The sequence below is a fragment of the Silurus aristotelis genome (genome assembly GCF_946808225.1).
Source record: "Silurus aristotelis genome assembly, chromosome: 18".
NCBI classification, from domain to species: domain Eukaryota; kingdom Metazoa; phylum Chordata; class Actinopteri; order Siluriformes; family Siluridae; genus Silurus; species Silurus aristotelis.
In genome coordinates, this window is record NC_139591.1 from 13428154 (window position 1) to 13442799 (window position 14646).

General features: G+C 39.8%; 1 protein-coding gene across 4 annotated transcripts in view; it reads left to right on the forward strand.

Annotated features, from left to right (window-relative positions):
* Positions 1 to 14646, forward strand: part of LOC310741447 (zinc finger SWIM domain-containing protein 6-like) — a 50877-nt gene that overhangs the window by 18349 nt on the left and 17882 nt on the right. For all 4 annotated transcript variants that reach the window (XM_083569271.1, XM_083569270.1, XM_083569269.1 and 1 more), the window contains exons 2-4: positions 10185 to 10541; positions 11623 to 11771; positions 11919 to 12069. In XM_083569271.1, the coding sequence (XP_083425397.1) occupies positions 10185 to 10541; positions 11623 to 11771; positions 11919 to 12069 (657 nt within the window). The remainder of the gene's footprint in view (positions 1 to 10184; positions 10542 to 11622; positions 11772 to 11918; positions 12070 to 14646) is intronic.

The following is a 14646-nucleotide window of genomic DNA, read 5'->3' on the forward strand; positions in this document are numbered from 1 at the left end:
TCATCTCATCAGTCTATTACCCAGCTCTTTATAGGCTCTGTTTTGTATGACCTAAACCAGTTCTCAACAAAAAAAAAAAAACCCTCCTGTCTCCTGTAAGACTAGTCTTATATCTTTGTGTTTTGTTTGATGAGATAAATGATCAGAAAGATTACACTGATTTAAACTGACAATGTTGTCACCGCCAAAACATTTTGGCAACATTGTGTTGATCGTCACAAAAACGATAGAATTGGGCAGAGGAACGGTGAATGAAGAATTATTGTTCCTGTCGTCCCCTAATAGCTGTAATTATCATAATTATAATTACTTTAATTATCATCTGACTACCATGTACCTCCTGAGTTTTTCAGAGGTGGTCAATCCTCGTTTACGAGCCGGCCCGGATGCGGATTTAGTTTTCCAAATTCGAGCTTCCAAGCTTGTTTCCTTCCTCCCATCAGGCACGGCAGATAGCCCAGGAAACAAAGAGTTAAAGGTTGATGACTGTGGCTGCTGGCTCTATTATGCAAGCTGCTAAGCGAAAAAGGAAGTGCATTACAAAATGCTGAGCTCAGAGGTCTGGCGTATGGCCAAGCCTTTTCTTTTTCTTCTCCAGAGCTGAGGGCTTTCTAAGCTTCCAACTGGTGGGCATGTCTACTGTTGAGGAATTCTGTCTCAGTCCCGCCCCCTCTTGCTCACTCGCTCGCTCTGTCTCTGTTCTCTCGCTCTCGCTCTCGCTCTCGCTCTCCACAAATTTAGCCCTGTCTGCCTCGCCCCTTCCAATCCTTTGCAATGACCTCAGCAGCAGTTGAGCAGTTCAGCCCAGGGCCAGGCACGGTCGGGGTTGGGCCATGCAGGGGAGAGGCGTTTGTTGATGTTGGATGAAATATGCACGATTTAGCCAGCTGAATGGGGGAGGAGGCAAAATATATGTGGGCGGATGTGCGCATGCGAGCGAGAGTGAACGGGCGTGGAGAGCAGCCAGTGTGTGGAACGCATCCCTTGTGGCCGCATCGTCAGCTGACTACAGAGCATAAGGAGGAAATGGGAGGGAGGTACGTTCTCTTGCCAGGCCTCTCTATTTCTCTATTCCTCCTCTGTTCATTATTACTTAGGTTTTCCAGTTAGTTAGCCCGGGTGTGAATTCCAGGCATACTGACCGACTAAGCCGCATAAAAAAGAGAAGTGAAAGCCGTTAGTGTGCTGAACACTGCATACTGTTGTACAGTTTTGTAACTTTATAGTATATTAGTTCATTAGATCAGCAGGCAGGTTTTGTGTGTATAAGTGAAAAAAGGATGTCTGTGAAATTGAGCCATACTGAACTGTTCTTGGATCTGATTTGCCTCCCCTTAATGTGCAAGACAAAGCCAACTCAACACCAGCACATTAATTTCCCTACAAATCAGAAGCTTTTGTGGATCAACCTCAGACGAAAAGCTTTTAGCAGTCTCACTGTGGCTGCGTCCTATTTTTAAACGCCATTTTTACCCTCACCACTGGGGCCTACAGTGGGTTGGGAGGGGTCCTGAATAAAGAACCACATCCACCCCACCCCTCTACTCCTGGGATGTGGACTGGCAGGCCAGCAGATGAGAAAAGGCATTCTATCCACAGAGCTTTGGCCCTATCCAAACAGTGCAGCGTTACCCATGTACAGCATATCTGAGCATGGTGGCCATATTTCTCACACTGTGTGTGTGTGTGTGTGTGTTTGTGTTTAAAAAAAACCCACACAAGTGGCCTGTTTTAGTGTCAAGGCTGCAATGTGTATGTCTTGGCTCTCTGTGGTCATTTGGCCAAATCAGGCAGATACGTTATCCCAGTCGAATTGGCAAATCCCTTACAAATTACATTACCGAACCTATTCTGGCTCGAATTGTGCTTTAGAAGCATGTTTTTTTTCCAGCTAACTGAATTTGGTCTTTTGCTTCATCCCACTCAGTGCTGGTGCGGAAGGCGCTTGTGTTTTAGACAGGAAGCGTCTGTCCCCATCCTGTTCCCTATACAACTGCACGTGGAACTGAAACTGTTCCACATGTTCTCATTGTAAGCCTCAGCCTAAACAGACGTCCAAGGCATGTGGGATGGAGACGTGGTCCGGTTTTAGCGCGCCCACACGTGTTTTTGAGGCCTGGTTTCCGATTTCGTACTGTAACGTAAATCGAGGTCCAACTGCAACCTGCCCACATTGTATTGTGGTGCTTTGGGGACCAGTCCAGGAAGCAGGTGTGTGTGTCTGTTTTTTTTTATTTATTTTTTTTTGTACACGCCTTGATGGGAGGGGTCTGAGGCCTGTTCTTTAGTAGTCATCCTGATTGCTTCCTCCCTCTACTTTACCCGCATTTGTTATTGGAAAAGCGGAGGCTGGAGGTAGAGGAGGAGGCGGAGGCAATGCCTGGTCAGTTGTTAGCACCCAGCGTGGCAAATGACTGTTGGGAAAACATGCCTGGGTCCCAGCTGTGCTTTTGCAAGCCTGTGGCACGCTGTTTACTGATGGGACCACACACAAAGGCGCTCTATCTGCCCCATCAGCATCCAGTGCCAGAGGAGTTCACAACCATACACAACTGTCTCATCAAAGAGGGTTTGGCTCTGTAAGGCTTATTTACCAAAGCTTATCTACCAGCAGGGTGGGGGGTCATAGCACATGGCTTAACATTTCTGGTGTGCACAGTTCCACCATTGTAAGTGAGCTGATTGGAGGCATATCCAGTTAAGCGATATACTGCTAAACTGCTCTAAACCAGTACCTTTTGGCAGTTGTGCTTTGCCTGCAGTGTTTTCGTTCATAGGCTAACAGTAGGGTCAGATGTAATTTCAGCCTGGAGGACCCAGAGCCTTTTTTGGGGTATTATCAAGCCAATCTGCTGTGTTGCTGCCTTTCAGAGCCACAACATTGTTAGCGTAAGCCACAAAAACCAGTGCTAAATTTGCGTTCCAATGTTCCTCTTTCTAACTTGTGCATGAAATTTACAAATTGTTCTGTTTATAAAGCTGAATGGTTTTTTTTAAACATTTTTGGATTTGAAATGATTTTCGATCTGCTTCAAGTAGAAATTCAAAGTCTTTTATTCGTATTTGTTTATTATTTGCTGGAAATTTCCAAATTCGATTAGACAAATATTTGAGAAGGGGAAATTACATTTGATCAAAGCATCTGCCCCCGAGATACCTTCTATGAAGAAATTCCTGCAGATGTAATCATATATTGTAGAGCCCATATTTTATTAGTATCCACACTGCTGCATGAATTGCTGTAGCAAACCTTTACATTGGAGAACCTTTATTGAGCAATGGAGCGTATTTTTTCAGTATGTCTGGTTTTGTATTGGGGCTGATTATCTATATTTGGTTGCTGGTGTTTCATTTCATGCTGACATTTTCAGCGTTTTTGTTTTCTTGGCTAAAAGCGAGTGGGCCCAGAGGAGCGTGCTAGTAATCACTCTGTCATCCATTTTGGCAAGAGTCGGAACGACAGTCGCTGAGAAATGCTTTTGATCGTCTCCCTTGTGTTTGGGTGGTCTTAATAAGAAAACAAATGCAAAAAACAAATTTATGTAGTAATAGCATCAGCGAGCAGGGGTTTTAAGTTCAGCCGGGTCGGTTTCTTGAACAACGCAAACCATGGTTTGAAATTGGTAAATTTTATTTATTTCTAAAGAGCTGCAGCTTTTTTGATTTTTTTTTTTAAAGAAACCCTCAGGAGGATAACCTTGGACAGGACAAAATGTCAAGAGTTTAATAACTAGCACATGGCATCCCGAAGGTTAATTGCTGGTGTCTTTTAATAGTGGTCAAATATGAAGAGATGGCCGGGATCGGGGGGTGGTGGGTTAGAAAAAAACATTTCCGTTTCTTAAACAGCAATGGATAAGGTGCAACATGCTTTTTTTTTTTGAACAACCCAGAAAGTAACTAGTAAATTGTCACCTAGTCTTCTGAATGCCACTTTTTATTTGTTTGTTTATTTATATTTTGGTTCTTTTATTGTTATAGTTTATAAGAAAGAAAGAGCTGTTTCACTCCTGTCCAAACACATTGTTTACATCTTCAGGTTGTAGCTTCAGGTCATTGCTTGTTTCCCCAAAACAATTTCAATGCTAATGGTGTGGGGTGGAATTTCTGTCAGAAATATGAGCTGTCCATGGAGTCTGCTGGCCTTTAGCACCTTTATGGAATAAAGTAATATAAATATAACATTTCTGTAATGTAAAGCTAATGGTCATTTATTTTTTTTGGATATTCTTTCAGGAAAATACTTCACATACTGGAATTAAACAAATCTTAGTCTTATTGCTATAGTATATAAATTCTAGAATACCAAGCAGGAAACGAGGAATAAAACAGTTGAAAGGCAGGGGGTCACCTTATAGGAAACTATTTAAAAAATAATTGCACACATCCTAAAATGTTTTATTGTAACCAGTCATTTGCAGTTGCAACCATTTTGCATTCATTAATGATATGGTAAGTCATATGTTTTAGCGATTTATGGTTACATTTAATATTCTGGATTGTTCTGGAAAATACTATCGATGGGTTAGGCACTTCTTTGTAAAACAAACAAAAAAAAGTTTCAATTAGTCATCTTTACTATATAGACTATCTTGTTTCAGCTATCCACCTAAAACAAATGTGTGTAACTTGCTACGGTAACATATCTAACCAATCAGAATCGAGTATTGTAGCTGTAGAGGTGAAGTAAAGGGAGTAAACAAAGGTGTTTAGCCCTGCTCGTGTTTTTACTTCAGCATAAGGTCTACAAACTAATGAATAAAAGCCTCGATGTGTATTTTTGAAATCGCTGTTTGTTTTTGCCTCGTTGCCATTTCCAGCGCCTGCTACCGATCTGTCTTTTGGGTCAATGTTTAGGTCAAAGCTAATTGGACCTATTTTTAAAATGGTAATATTTGGAAAAGGGCACTTGTGAATGAGAGGTTATGAGCCTGTCTTTCGAAAAAAAATACGTGGTGAAAGAAAGGGAGGAGGCCACTGTTGGTGCTTAAAGGGACGGAATTTACGGTTTTTGAAAGCAGGCCATGTCTCTCTGAATACCAGCATTGTCTCTATACTTTGTCACAACCTGTTTGTAAATGGGTTTGGGGTGGGGGTGGGGGAAACCCATGTGGTCATTTTTCTTCATTTACTTTGTCAGCGTGTGCAAGAGTGACACACACTGCTGTCAGCCAGGAAATGAAGCGTTATCCATCTCCTTAACTCAGGTTCCTCATGTTTCTTGATGAAAGTTGAGGATCTAGGCTTACATCTGCTGCGGGGGTCGCCCTCATCTTGCCCACCGTTTGTGCATTCTACCTCTGAGCATATAGTAAAAAAATGTTTTACATTTTTCATTCAGAAGCCGGATGTGTCTTTGGGTCAGGTGCATCCTTAAATATATCCTTAATTCTGTGTAAGTAGTGTTTAACATTAGCACGTGATCAGTCTTGACAAGACATGACTTCAATGTCACTTTGCATGTCTCAAGATTGTTTAGTGCTGAGCTTATGTGTGTATCATTAGCTTAATGCTGGTTGCCATGTCCACTCTGGTAGTTAATTTCGTTTGTTTAGAAAAGTTTTCTTGGCATTTTTTTCAAACCAATTGAAGTACTGAGCGGCGAATACAGCGACTCACTGTTGTGTTTTGGGTAAACCGAACACATCGACTACTGGCTTCCTGCTGCCACTGGAATGAACGAATCCTTGTAACCCAGAAGCATGGATAATGTTTCAGTCTTGGAAAGGTGTGTGTTTAAATGGTAAACAAAATAACCAAGCCTAATGGAAGCCACTAAATTGCGTTACTTCTCATATACATAAAGTGCAAAGTTTAAGTTTGTCACATTGCGTTAAGCCTAATAAAACTCTTTGAAATCCAGTGTATAAACACTGGAGAAGGGATATTTTTAAGCCTAGTATTAATGTTCAAAAACCTCGTTCCTAACAGATACGTTTGTGTACGCCACATTTAGATCTTCACTGGTTGTGTTTTTTTTTTTTTTTTTTTTTTTTTTTTTTTTGCAGTGGAGTAAGCTTAGTGTAAGTAAACTACATTTTACTCATCGTAATTAGTAGAAAGGTTATTTTCTTGTCTTTAAAAAACAGGACTAGATAATAACAGCAGGTTCTTGTTCTCTGCCAGTATGAAATTGTGAGCTCCGGTGGGCTTTTCTTAGCTTAAATGCCTTAATAACACTGACCAGTGAGAAGATATGTTAATTAAAGTCCTACTAATCGTCTTGTTGCACCAGTCTTTCCATTAAGGCACTGGGCGTTAAGGCAGTAAATCCCCACCGGAAGCCAGGCTGATGCAGGTTTTAAGATTCTGATGTAACTCCTACATGATCCATCACCACACGTGTTACTACCTGCCATCCACAGCCTATAAAGACGGGATATATATGGCAGGGAGTATAATTATTTGTCATATAACGGTGATGAACATCTGCAGCTATAAGTCAGACATCCCGAAACACTCTGGTGTTCCGCTTTCACTGGGCAGTCAGGAGACAACACGTAGTGGATGGTGGATTTACCTCCTCCTGTCTTGGATTCGATGTACCTTGAATGACATGATGCGAAATAATGCAAATGTCATTTTCCAAATTCAACCGTTAGTCTAGCATCATAAAGAGAAACTGCAGCTTCGCTTCCCCCGCAGAGTACAGTAGGAGGTATGGCTTAATGATTTACCAGCGTGTCTGAGAATAGCAGGCAGCACACGGGCATGTCTTTAACCCAAGCTAACAGATGGTTCAGGGCTGATGAACTGTCCAGGAGATGGGAGATGGAAACACTGGGAAGAGAAGTGTCGCTCCCTGCACGGGCTTGTCTACCCATAGCAGCCTGCTCATTAAAGAGTTCCCCTGCGTGGATCACCATGCTTAGAAAATCATTAAGTCTTTGGGGGTGTGTGTGTGGTGGGAGGTGGGGTGAGTTTATGGGTGCCAAAAAAAGTGTACAGGGTATCCATGTTTCCTGTCATGGTTAAGTTTTAAATGGCTCCTTCTGTCCTCAATAACCTGTAGTTTATTCTCAATCACATCTGGTCAGAGGTAGTCTATTTTTGTAACATTAGTTGGTATGGTGTATTTTAATATTATGGATTTTGTTTAGTTTCACTAAATCTGAATGAAAAACAATTTGTCATGACTCCTCCAATCGAATAATCTTCACTCCTGTAATCCCAGCCGGGAAAAAACGTATTCATTAATGACATTCGCCTTATTATAGAGTGCGAATTAATGCCTCGCTCATTAGCACACAGTGCTACATATACATATATACATACATATGGTAGGTTAATATGGGCATGCTGTTGGAGCGATACCACCTGATATACATATCCCAACCCCTTACAATATATATATATACTTAATATATGGTACAATCAAATTAAAATGCAAATATGAATGCAATTTCAACAAATATGAAAGGGAATGGATATCACTTTTACACAGCTCTGTTAAAATGGCTGGACCTAAGATCTAAAGAAATTATACCACGATTAAAAAGAATTCTATTGATTTAATTACATGAGAAAAGATACAGAACATTTTAGGGTTAGTGGAAAAAAAAACCTTACATTAACCAAGTGGGGATTTTGCCTGTGCTTAGAATAAACCAATCACATTCAATTGCATATTCAAATGTAATCATTACAAACCTGTAATCAGTGAAACACCATATGAATGTTGCATTTTTCTGTTGGATTTTCTTCACATCATCCATGACATGCATGGTATCTCATCTGTTGGATGGAATTTTTCCAGAAAGGAATTACATTAGATAGTAAAAGTTTAGATTGTGTCATCTGTTTCAAGAGATGAGCAATACTGATTAGTTCCAGAAATCCACGAATTTTGGATGCACCCCCGCAGCCCCTATGGTACTTTTGTGAATTCATCTAGACATTGTCACTGTAACAGTGTACAGTATTTGACCAAATACATAGTTTAAAATGTTATTCCTAAATAATGCTAAACAAAAGTGCTGGCACATTACCTAGGGCACTGTGTAGGGTTAATCAAATATATATATATATATATATATGCGCGCACTGTGCAGAAATTCACGCGTGTTTACGTTGTTATTTCGGCACCTATGTTCACTACATGCACAATACAATTGCTAGAGAATGTAAAAGAGACTCCTACACACTGCTCACCGTGTACACCATCAGAATCCGCCTCCTTTTTTTTTTTTTTTTTAAGGAAAGCGGTTTGGAAATACAAAGCGCAGTATTGGGCACAGTCGAAGTGCTCAGGCAAAATCCGATCATCAGTTTGGGCCAAACCGTTTTTTTTCCTTCGTGTGAATGAATAAGAGCAAACTAAACCACTTACACAGTCTAGACGCAAAGTGTGAATCTCTAGTTCGCGTGCTACATCTGGAACGAAAGGTCGATTTGAGACAAGCCCCAGGGAATCCAGGCTGCCTCAGATGCAAGGCAGTTGAGCTGAGCCAAGAGGAACATTAGTGAGCGTGAACTAGTAGTGTAAACCGCAAAAATGAAAAACAGCAGACTGATCACCGTATCACGTTCAATATGTGACCACCAATAGTGATCTTGTTAAACACACAGAATTTGATTGTATTATTATTAGTAGTAGTAGCAGTAGTAGTAGTCTTTTCGAAAAAAGCTTGTTCTTTTTTTTCTTCTCTTTTTTTCTGCCTGCCTACAAGCTGAAGGCTTTTATTGAGAGATCAAAATATTTTTAGCATCACAAAGAGGATATGTGGCTAGTGCAAGGTCAGCATCTACAGAAGAGAAGTGAAATGAGAAAACTTGCAAATCTGCATCCCCCACTCTTTGACTTTATCCACTCTGGCTCTAGCCTTGTTGTTGTTGTTCATAGAACCGAGTGGATTTAAAAGCAGTGTTACCTTGTGAAGGGGAGAAAATAATGCAGCAGGTAACCACATCAAGAAGTTTTCCTGAAAGGGTTGAGGGGGCTGGTTTCCAGCCATTTTTTTGTTGTTTTTTTTTTTGTTGTTTTTTGTTTTTCCCTCCTTTTACTTTCAATAACCATTTTGCTCTACGCAAAGATTCTTAACAGAAATCAGAGTCGCCGAGACGACTCTGAGTCGGCAGTGACTCATTAGTGTCTACTTCACTTCCTAATCAGCATGTGACTTCTCCGCCTCTCTTGGACTGACATCAAATGCTATTCAAATGAGCAGCCGATTTTTTTTTTTTTAACCCGGCCCTTTGTAGTGGCACACGCCAGTCATCTCGCAAACCTTCCCAGACACACACGCGCACATACAAACACACACATCTGTTCACCAACAGGGAATCAGAGACCTCACTTCCTCTTCCTGTCTCTTTCTGCTTGTCTGGAGCTTTGTTGTATAGTTTGTATTTTCTTGTTCACAGTTTCTCAGCACAATAACTTTAAAAAATAAGGATTAAGATTTTATATATGTGTGTGTGTGTGTGTGTGTGTGTGTGTATATATATGTGTGTGTGTGTGTGTGTGTATGTATATATGTGTATGTATATGTGTATATATATATATGTGTATATATATATATGTGTGTGTGTATATGTGTGTATATATATATATATATATATATATATATATATATATATATATATATATATATATATATATATATGTGTGTGTGTGTGTGTGTGCGCAGTGGTGTGTTTTGGGGGATATTGGGAAAGACTGTTCTATTAAAATTAGAAAAGAAAGGTATCTGCAACGTTTCATGTTCCACAGTGTATTGCAATCCATCAATTTAAAAAAACAACAACATTCTGTTTAAAACTAATTTTAATGTATTTTAAACTGTGAAACATACTTTATACTTTTTATTATTATTTTTTTTGTAAGACGTTATTTTTGGGAGGAAAACACATTTATGGAATTTTCTTGTTTGTGCCTGACCCTGATGCTTGGTAAGATTGTAAATAAGGTGAAATGACTGAAATCTTTTTAAAATTTGATTTTCAAATTAACAGCAAGCATTTTTTTCCCCCCATTTTCTCTCTGCTTGGTTACTCTTGGGTATAAAATGGCCCAGACATGCTCTCTGGTTTCATTTCTAAAATATTCATCATTCTATTTAAAGCACCTTCATGTTTCAAACAGTTATATTTCAACAGTATAAATAAAACAAAATCTATATTAAGAAGTCCTTCTTTAAAAAAATATATATAAAAAAATCCTCTTCCTTTTTATTCCCACTCAGGTTTTCATCTCAGCGGCACCGTGACGGAACCAGCCACGCCGTCCGAACCAGAGATGTTGTGCAGCGTTGCCATCAGCTTTGACCGCTGCAAGATCACGTCAGTGACGTGCAGCTGCGGCAACAAAGACATTTTTTACTGCGCGCACGTCGTTGCGTTGTCACTGTACCGCGTTCGGCGGCCCGAACAGGTCAAACTGCACTTGCCGATTTCCGAGACACTCTTCCAGATGAATCGCGATCAGCTCCAGAAGTTTGTCCAGTACCTCATCACAGTGCATCACACAGAAGTGCTGCCCACCGCTCAGAAACTCGCCGACGAGATCCTCTCGCAGAACTCCGAGATCAACCAAGTGCACGGTGAGACCGAGACGCCTTGTATCTTGATATCTCCTGATAACATGGTTTCCAGCGCTGCCTGATATCTGCTCGGTTTAGAATCCAGTTTATTTTATATCATGTCCACCCCGAAGTTTTTGTTTCTATAGTTAAGACTAACAAAACCATTTTGTTGTTTGTGTCATTGGCTTTTTTTTTTTTTCTTTTATAATATGTTTGTCTAATTAACTGTCTAAGCAAATTTGTCTAATTAACTTTAAGATTATGATTGTAGAAAAGTAATTATTTTTTTATTATTATTTGATTTAGTTGATTTTTATTTATTTATTTTTTTTATGCAAAATAATATATTGTGATACTTGATAGGGTTTAGGTGTTTAATCCTGACAAAGAGCACTTCTTATACATTTAGAGGACACTAAACCAGATTTTTTTTTTTTTTTTTATTATTTTTTTTTTTTTAATTCCACTGGTGTCTCTGGCAGTGATGATGTAAAGCTCAGGGGTTAAAAGACTCTCATCATGCCGGCATGAGGCACAATGGCCCATATTATATTTCCCTTTTGTCGGGAAAGGGAAAATCTAAAGCGGATGTTTCAATTATGCAAAAAAAAAAAAAAAACAGTTAACTGGCACATTTTGGAAGCGGTTAGGGGGTTGTTGGGTTGTGGGCAGGTCGGGGGTGACTGGGAGAGCTTTCATCAAGGCACTGCTGTGTGAGGTCATGGTTGGAATGCAGGAAGTTGACTTGATGTGATGCTTTGTAAATCTTTTATAACAAGACTGTAAGCATTTAAGCCATCAGAGCCGCAGTTTGAGTTTTTTTCGATCTCTCTCCGGGGGCTTCCTCGCCACCCTGCAAACGCTCCGAATTACACTTAAAAAAAAAAAATAACTCCAATTCTCCAACCAGCATCACTGTCATGATTGGATTAGGACTGAATATATTATTGGCCATATGGAATCCTCTGATTCGACAATCTGGTCTTTCTCTCTCCATGCAGCAAATGATCTTTTCTTCCTTTTTATACGCAGTTCATTGCGTATTTTTTTTCCCCTTGTTTAAGCGTTTGTGTTCTGAAGTTTATGGCTTGTGTGTCAGGAGCCCCGGACCCCACAGCTGGAGCCAGCGTGGATGATGAGAACTGCTGGCATCTGGACGAGGAGCAGGTTCGGGAACAGGTCAAACTCTTCCTGTCCCAGGGGGGATACCACGGCTCGGGCAAGCAGCTCAACCTCCTCTTCTCCAAGGTAATATGACTTTCCAGATATCCTTCAGTTCATTGCATTATAATACGCAATCTATCTTGTATCACCTAAATCTAAATGTATCTTAATTACATTTACACCCCCAAACCCTCTAAAAGGATGCTGACTTTGAGTGTGTGATTTGCACAGGTGAGGGAGATGCTGAAAATGCGCGACTCGAACGGGGCTCGCATGTTGACGCTGATCACAGAGCAGTTTATGGCTGATCCAAGGCTGGCGCTGTGGAGGCAGCAGGGGACCACCATGACTGACAAATACCGCCAGCTCTGGGACGAACTCGGTGAGTGTAAAGTCTGACTTTGCTTTCAATCCTTTGTCCACCAAAATGTCTGAACCCTGGGTTATGTTAGGAATAAATCATGGCAGTGGCATGTAGAAGAATTAGGGGTGTAACACGTAATTCACGTTTCGGAACGTACCTCGGTTTTTACGTCACAGTCCCGTTCGATTTCGGAACACTTAGAGGGGGGAAGTAATGCAAAACATAAAACCGCTTGTTGGGGTTTTTTTTGTTTTTGTTAGTTTTTTTTTTTTTTTTTTTTTGGAATAAATCAAATTAATGCAATACATTTTTTTTATTATTTTCTTATTTTATTTTTATTATGATTAAATTGAGTAATTGATTAAATAAAATTTAAAAAATGTAAAAATTGTATTACATAATTTCAGTACGAATACCGTTACACCCCTAATCAAAATACTTAAGGTCACTCAGGATATATATATATATATATATATATATATATATATATATATATATATATATATATATATATATATATATTCCCCCCCCCCCCCCCCCATTCGGTTTCAGAATCGCTTCATCCCAAAGCCGCATCCGTTGCCGCCCTTCACGTTTGCAGCGTCCGCTCCTGATCAATATTGCATATTCTTTTACCACTTAAAGCCACTCCAGGGCTTTGTGTCTGCAGTATTATAATGTAGGCTTCAGAGGCTGGACAGTTGGTATACTCAATCCTTACAGTTCAATGCGGTCATTGTCTGTAAGAGTTAAAACAACAACCCTAGCTCGAAGCAGCACAGGAATGCAAGAGGCACAAATTGGATGGATTTGTAATCACTTAAATTGTGACTGGCTTGCTCAGACCATCACGCCTGCCAATGCTGTAAGCGGCGTCATGTTTCGCCAGCGGGCACATTAAAGCGAGTCTGGATTCCTGGGCATGTGGAGAGAGAGAGAGAAAGAAAATTCAGGATTCACGATGGGGTGAAGGGTGATTTTATTTATTTTTTATTATTTATTTCTTTATTTTTCTCCTTAACGAATAAAATAGTGTTGTCTTTTCATGTGTCCATACTGCGGTAAAATATATTTTGTACAGTTGGGCAGTGTTTCAAAAAAATTTATGTAGAGCACATGAAAATTACCATCTGATCATAGTGTTCAAGCTTTCAGGCTATGACATCATTATCTAAAGATTTTTTATTTTTATTATTATTATTTTTTTACAGTTTTTTAAATCATTAAAATGCTGTTTATCAGTATAGCAGAGTGGCGGTGAACCTGTTTGGCATGATGAGGCAGAAAAAAAATGTATTTAAAAGAGCCAAACAACAGATGTGCAAACAAATGTCTCACAATAACTTATGCACCTAATTACATAAGTTTTCCTTAATTAGAATATCAGCCAGCCTCCTTTTTCTTGACATATATGCAAACTGTGGCTTATCTTTAATAGCCCAAGTCTCATCCAATGCAATACTGAAATACCAGCACTTCTAAAGATCTGAATATAAATGTGTTTCAACTGAGTTGTAATGTCTGGTGTTTCTGTACCATGACAGTTAAAGGTCCATTACTAAAAGCTCCAAATTATATATTTTTTGGAACAAAGAATAGAAATAACATCACTGAAGCACAAATTCCCCTTTACAGTAGGAATTATTTATTTATTTATTTATTTATTTATTTATTTATTTTTTGCACTAGCAAATTTCTATGCTAGTTGATATGATGCTTATCTTAAGGTCTCTAAAAGCTCCATACATTTTCAAAAAAAGCTGAGTTTGCATCTCTGTCTGACGTTTGTGTGTTTACCTTGTGTTTGCAAAGTTCGCTGCCTTTGGGGAATTTCAAGGCCACGGTAGGAACGAGTGAAGTAAAACGGCGCTCCTGCCTTAAAATGCAATGACGAAGCGCGGGATATCGAGCAGCATGGCTTTCCTTCCGCAAATTTCTTTCAACAAAAAAATCGATATCCTCCCATTCAAATTGAAAAATTCTGTCTCGTCATCATATTTGCACTTAGCTGTACGCTTCCATGCTTCTGCCATGATGAATCATCAACGAACTTCACGTCAATCGGGTAACGCTAGCTCATGTTGTTCAATAGGCTAGCATACTCGAGTGAGAGGTTCATAAAACTACGACAATTAATAATACATTTAAAATATCCAAATTAGATTCAGCAAAGACATTAAAATGCATTCCTATTTATATAAAACTATTTAAATTTACATTTTTAAATATAAAATCCAATTTTAAACTCAAAACCTTTGGATAGATTGACGAGCTGCAAAAGTGCAGTCAATCAGCCGCGTGCGGCTCGCGATCCGTGGGTTCGCCACCTTGCGTATAGCAGACACAGATGCTTATTTTCGTCTCTGGCAGCCATTTTGTCTCAGGGCAAGTCTTTGGAAAAGGAGAGGGCCCCGTTCTCATTAAAGAGCAGGAAAAGGGAGTAGTAGAAGGCCGTGCCCGATCCACCTTTGTCTCTCTCTCTCCTGTCTCTTCGCTGTCTCTGATGAATCGCTAGTCCTGTCAGCTCCGTAATTGGAGAGGCCTTCGTTATGAAGGCTGCTCCCCCTCTGCCACCTCCAACCCTCTGACAGGAGC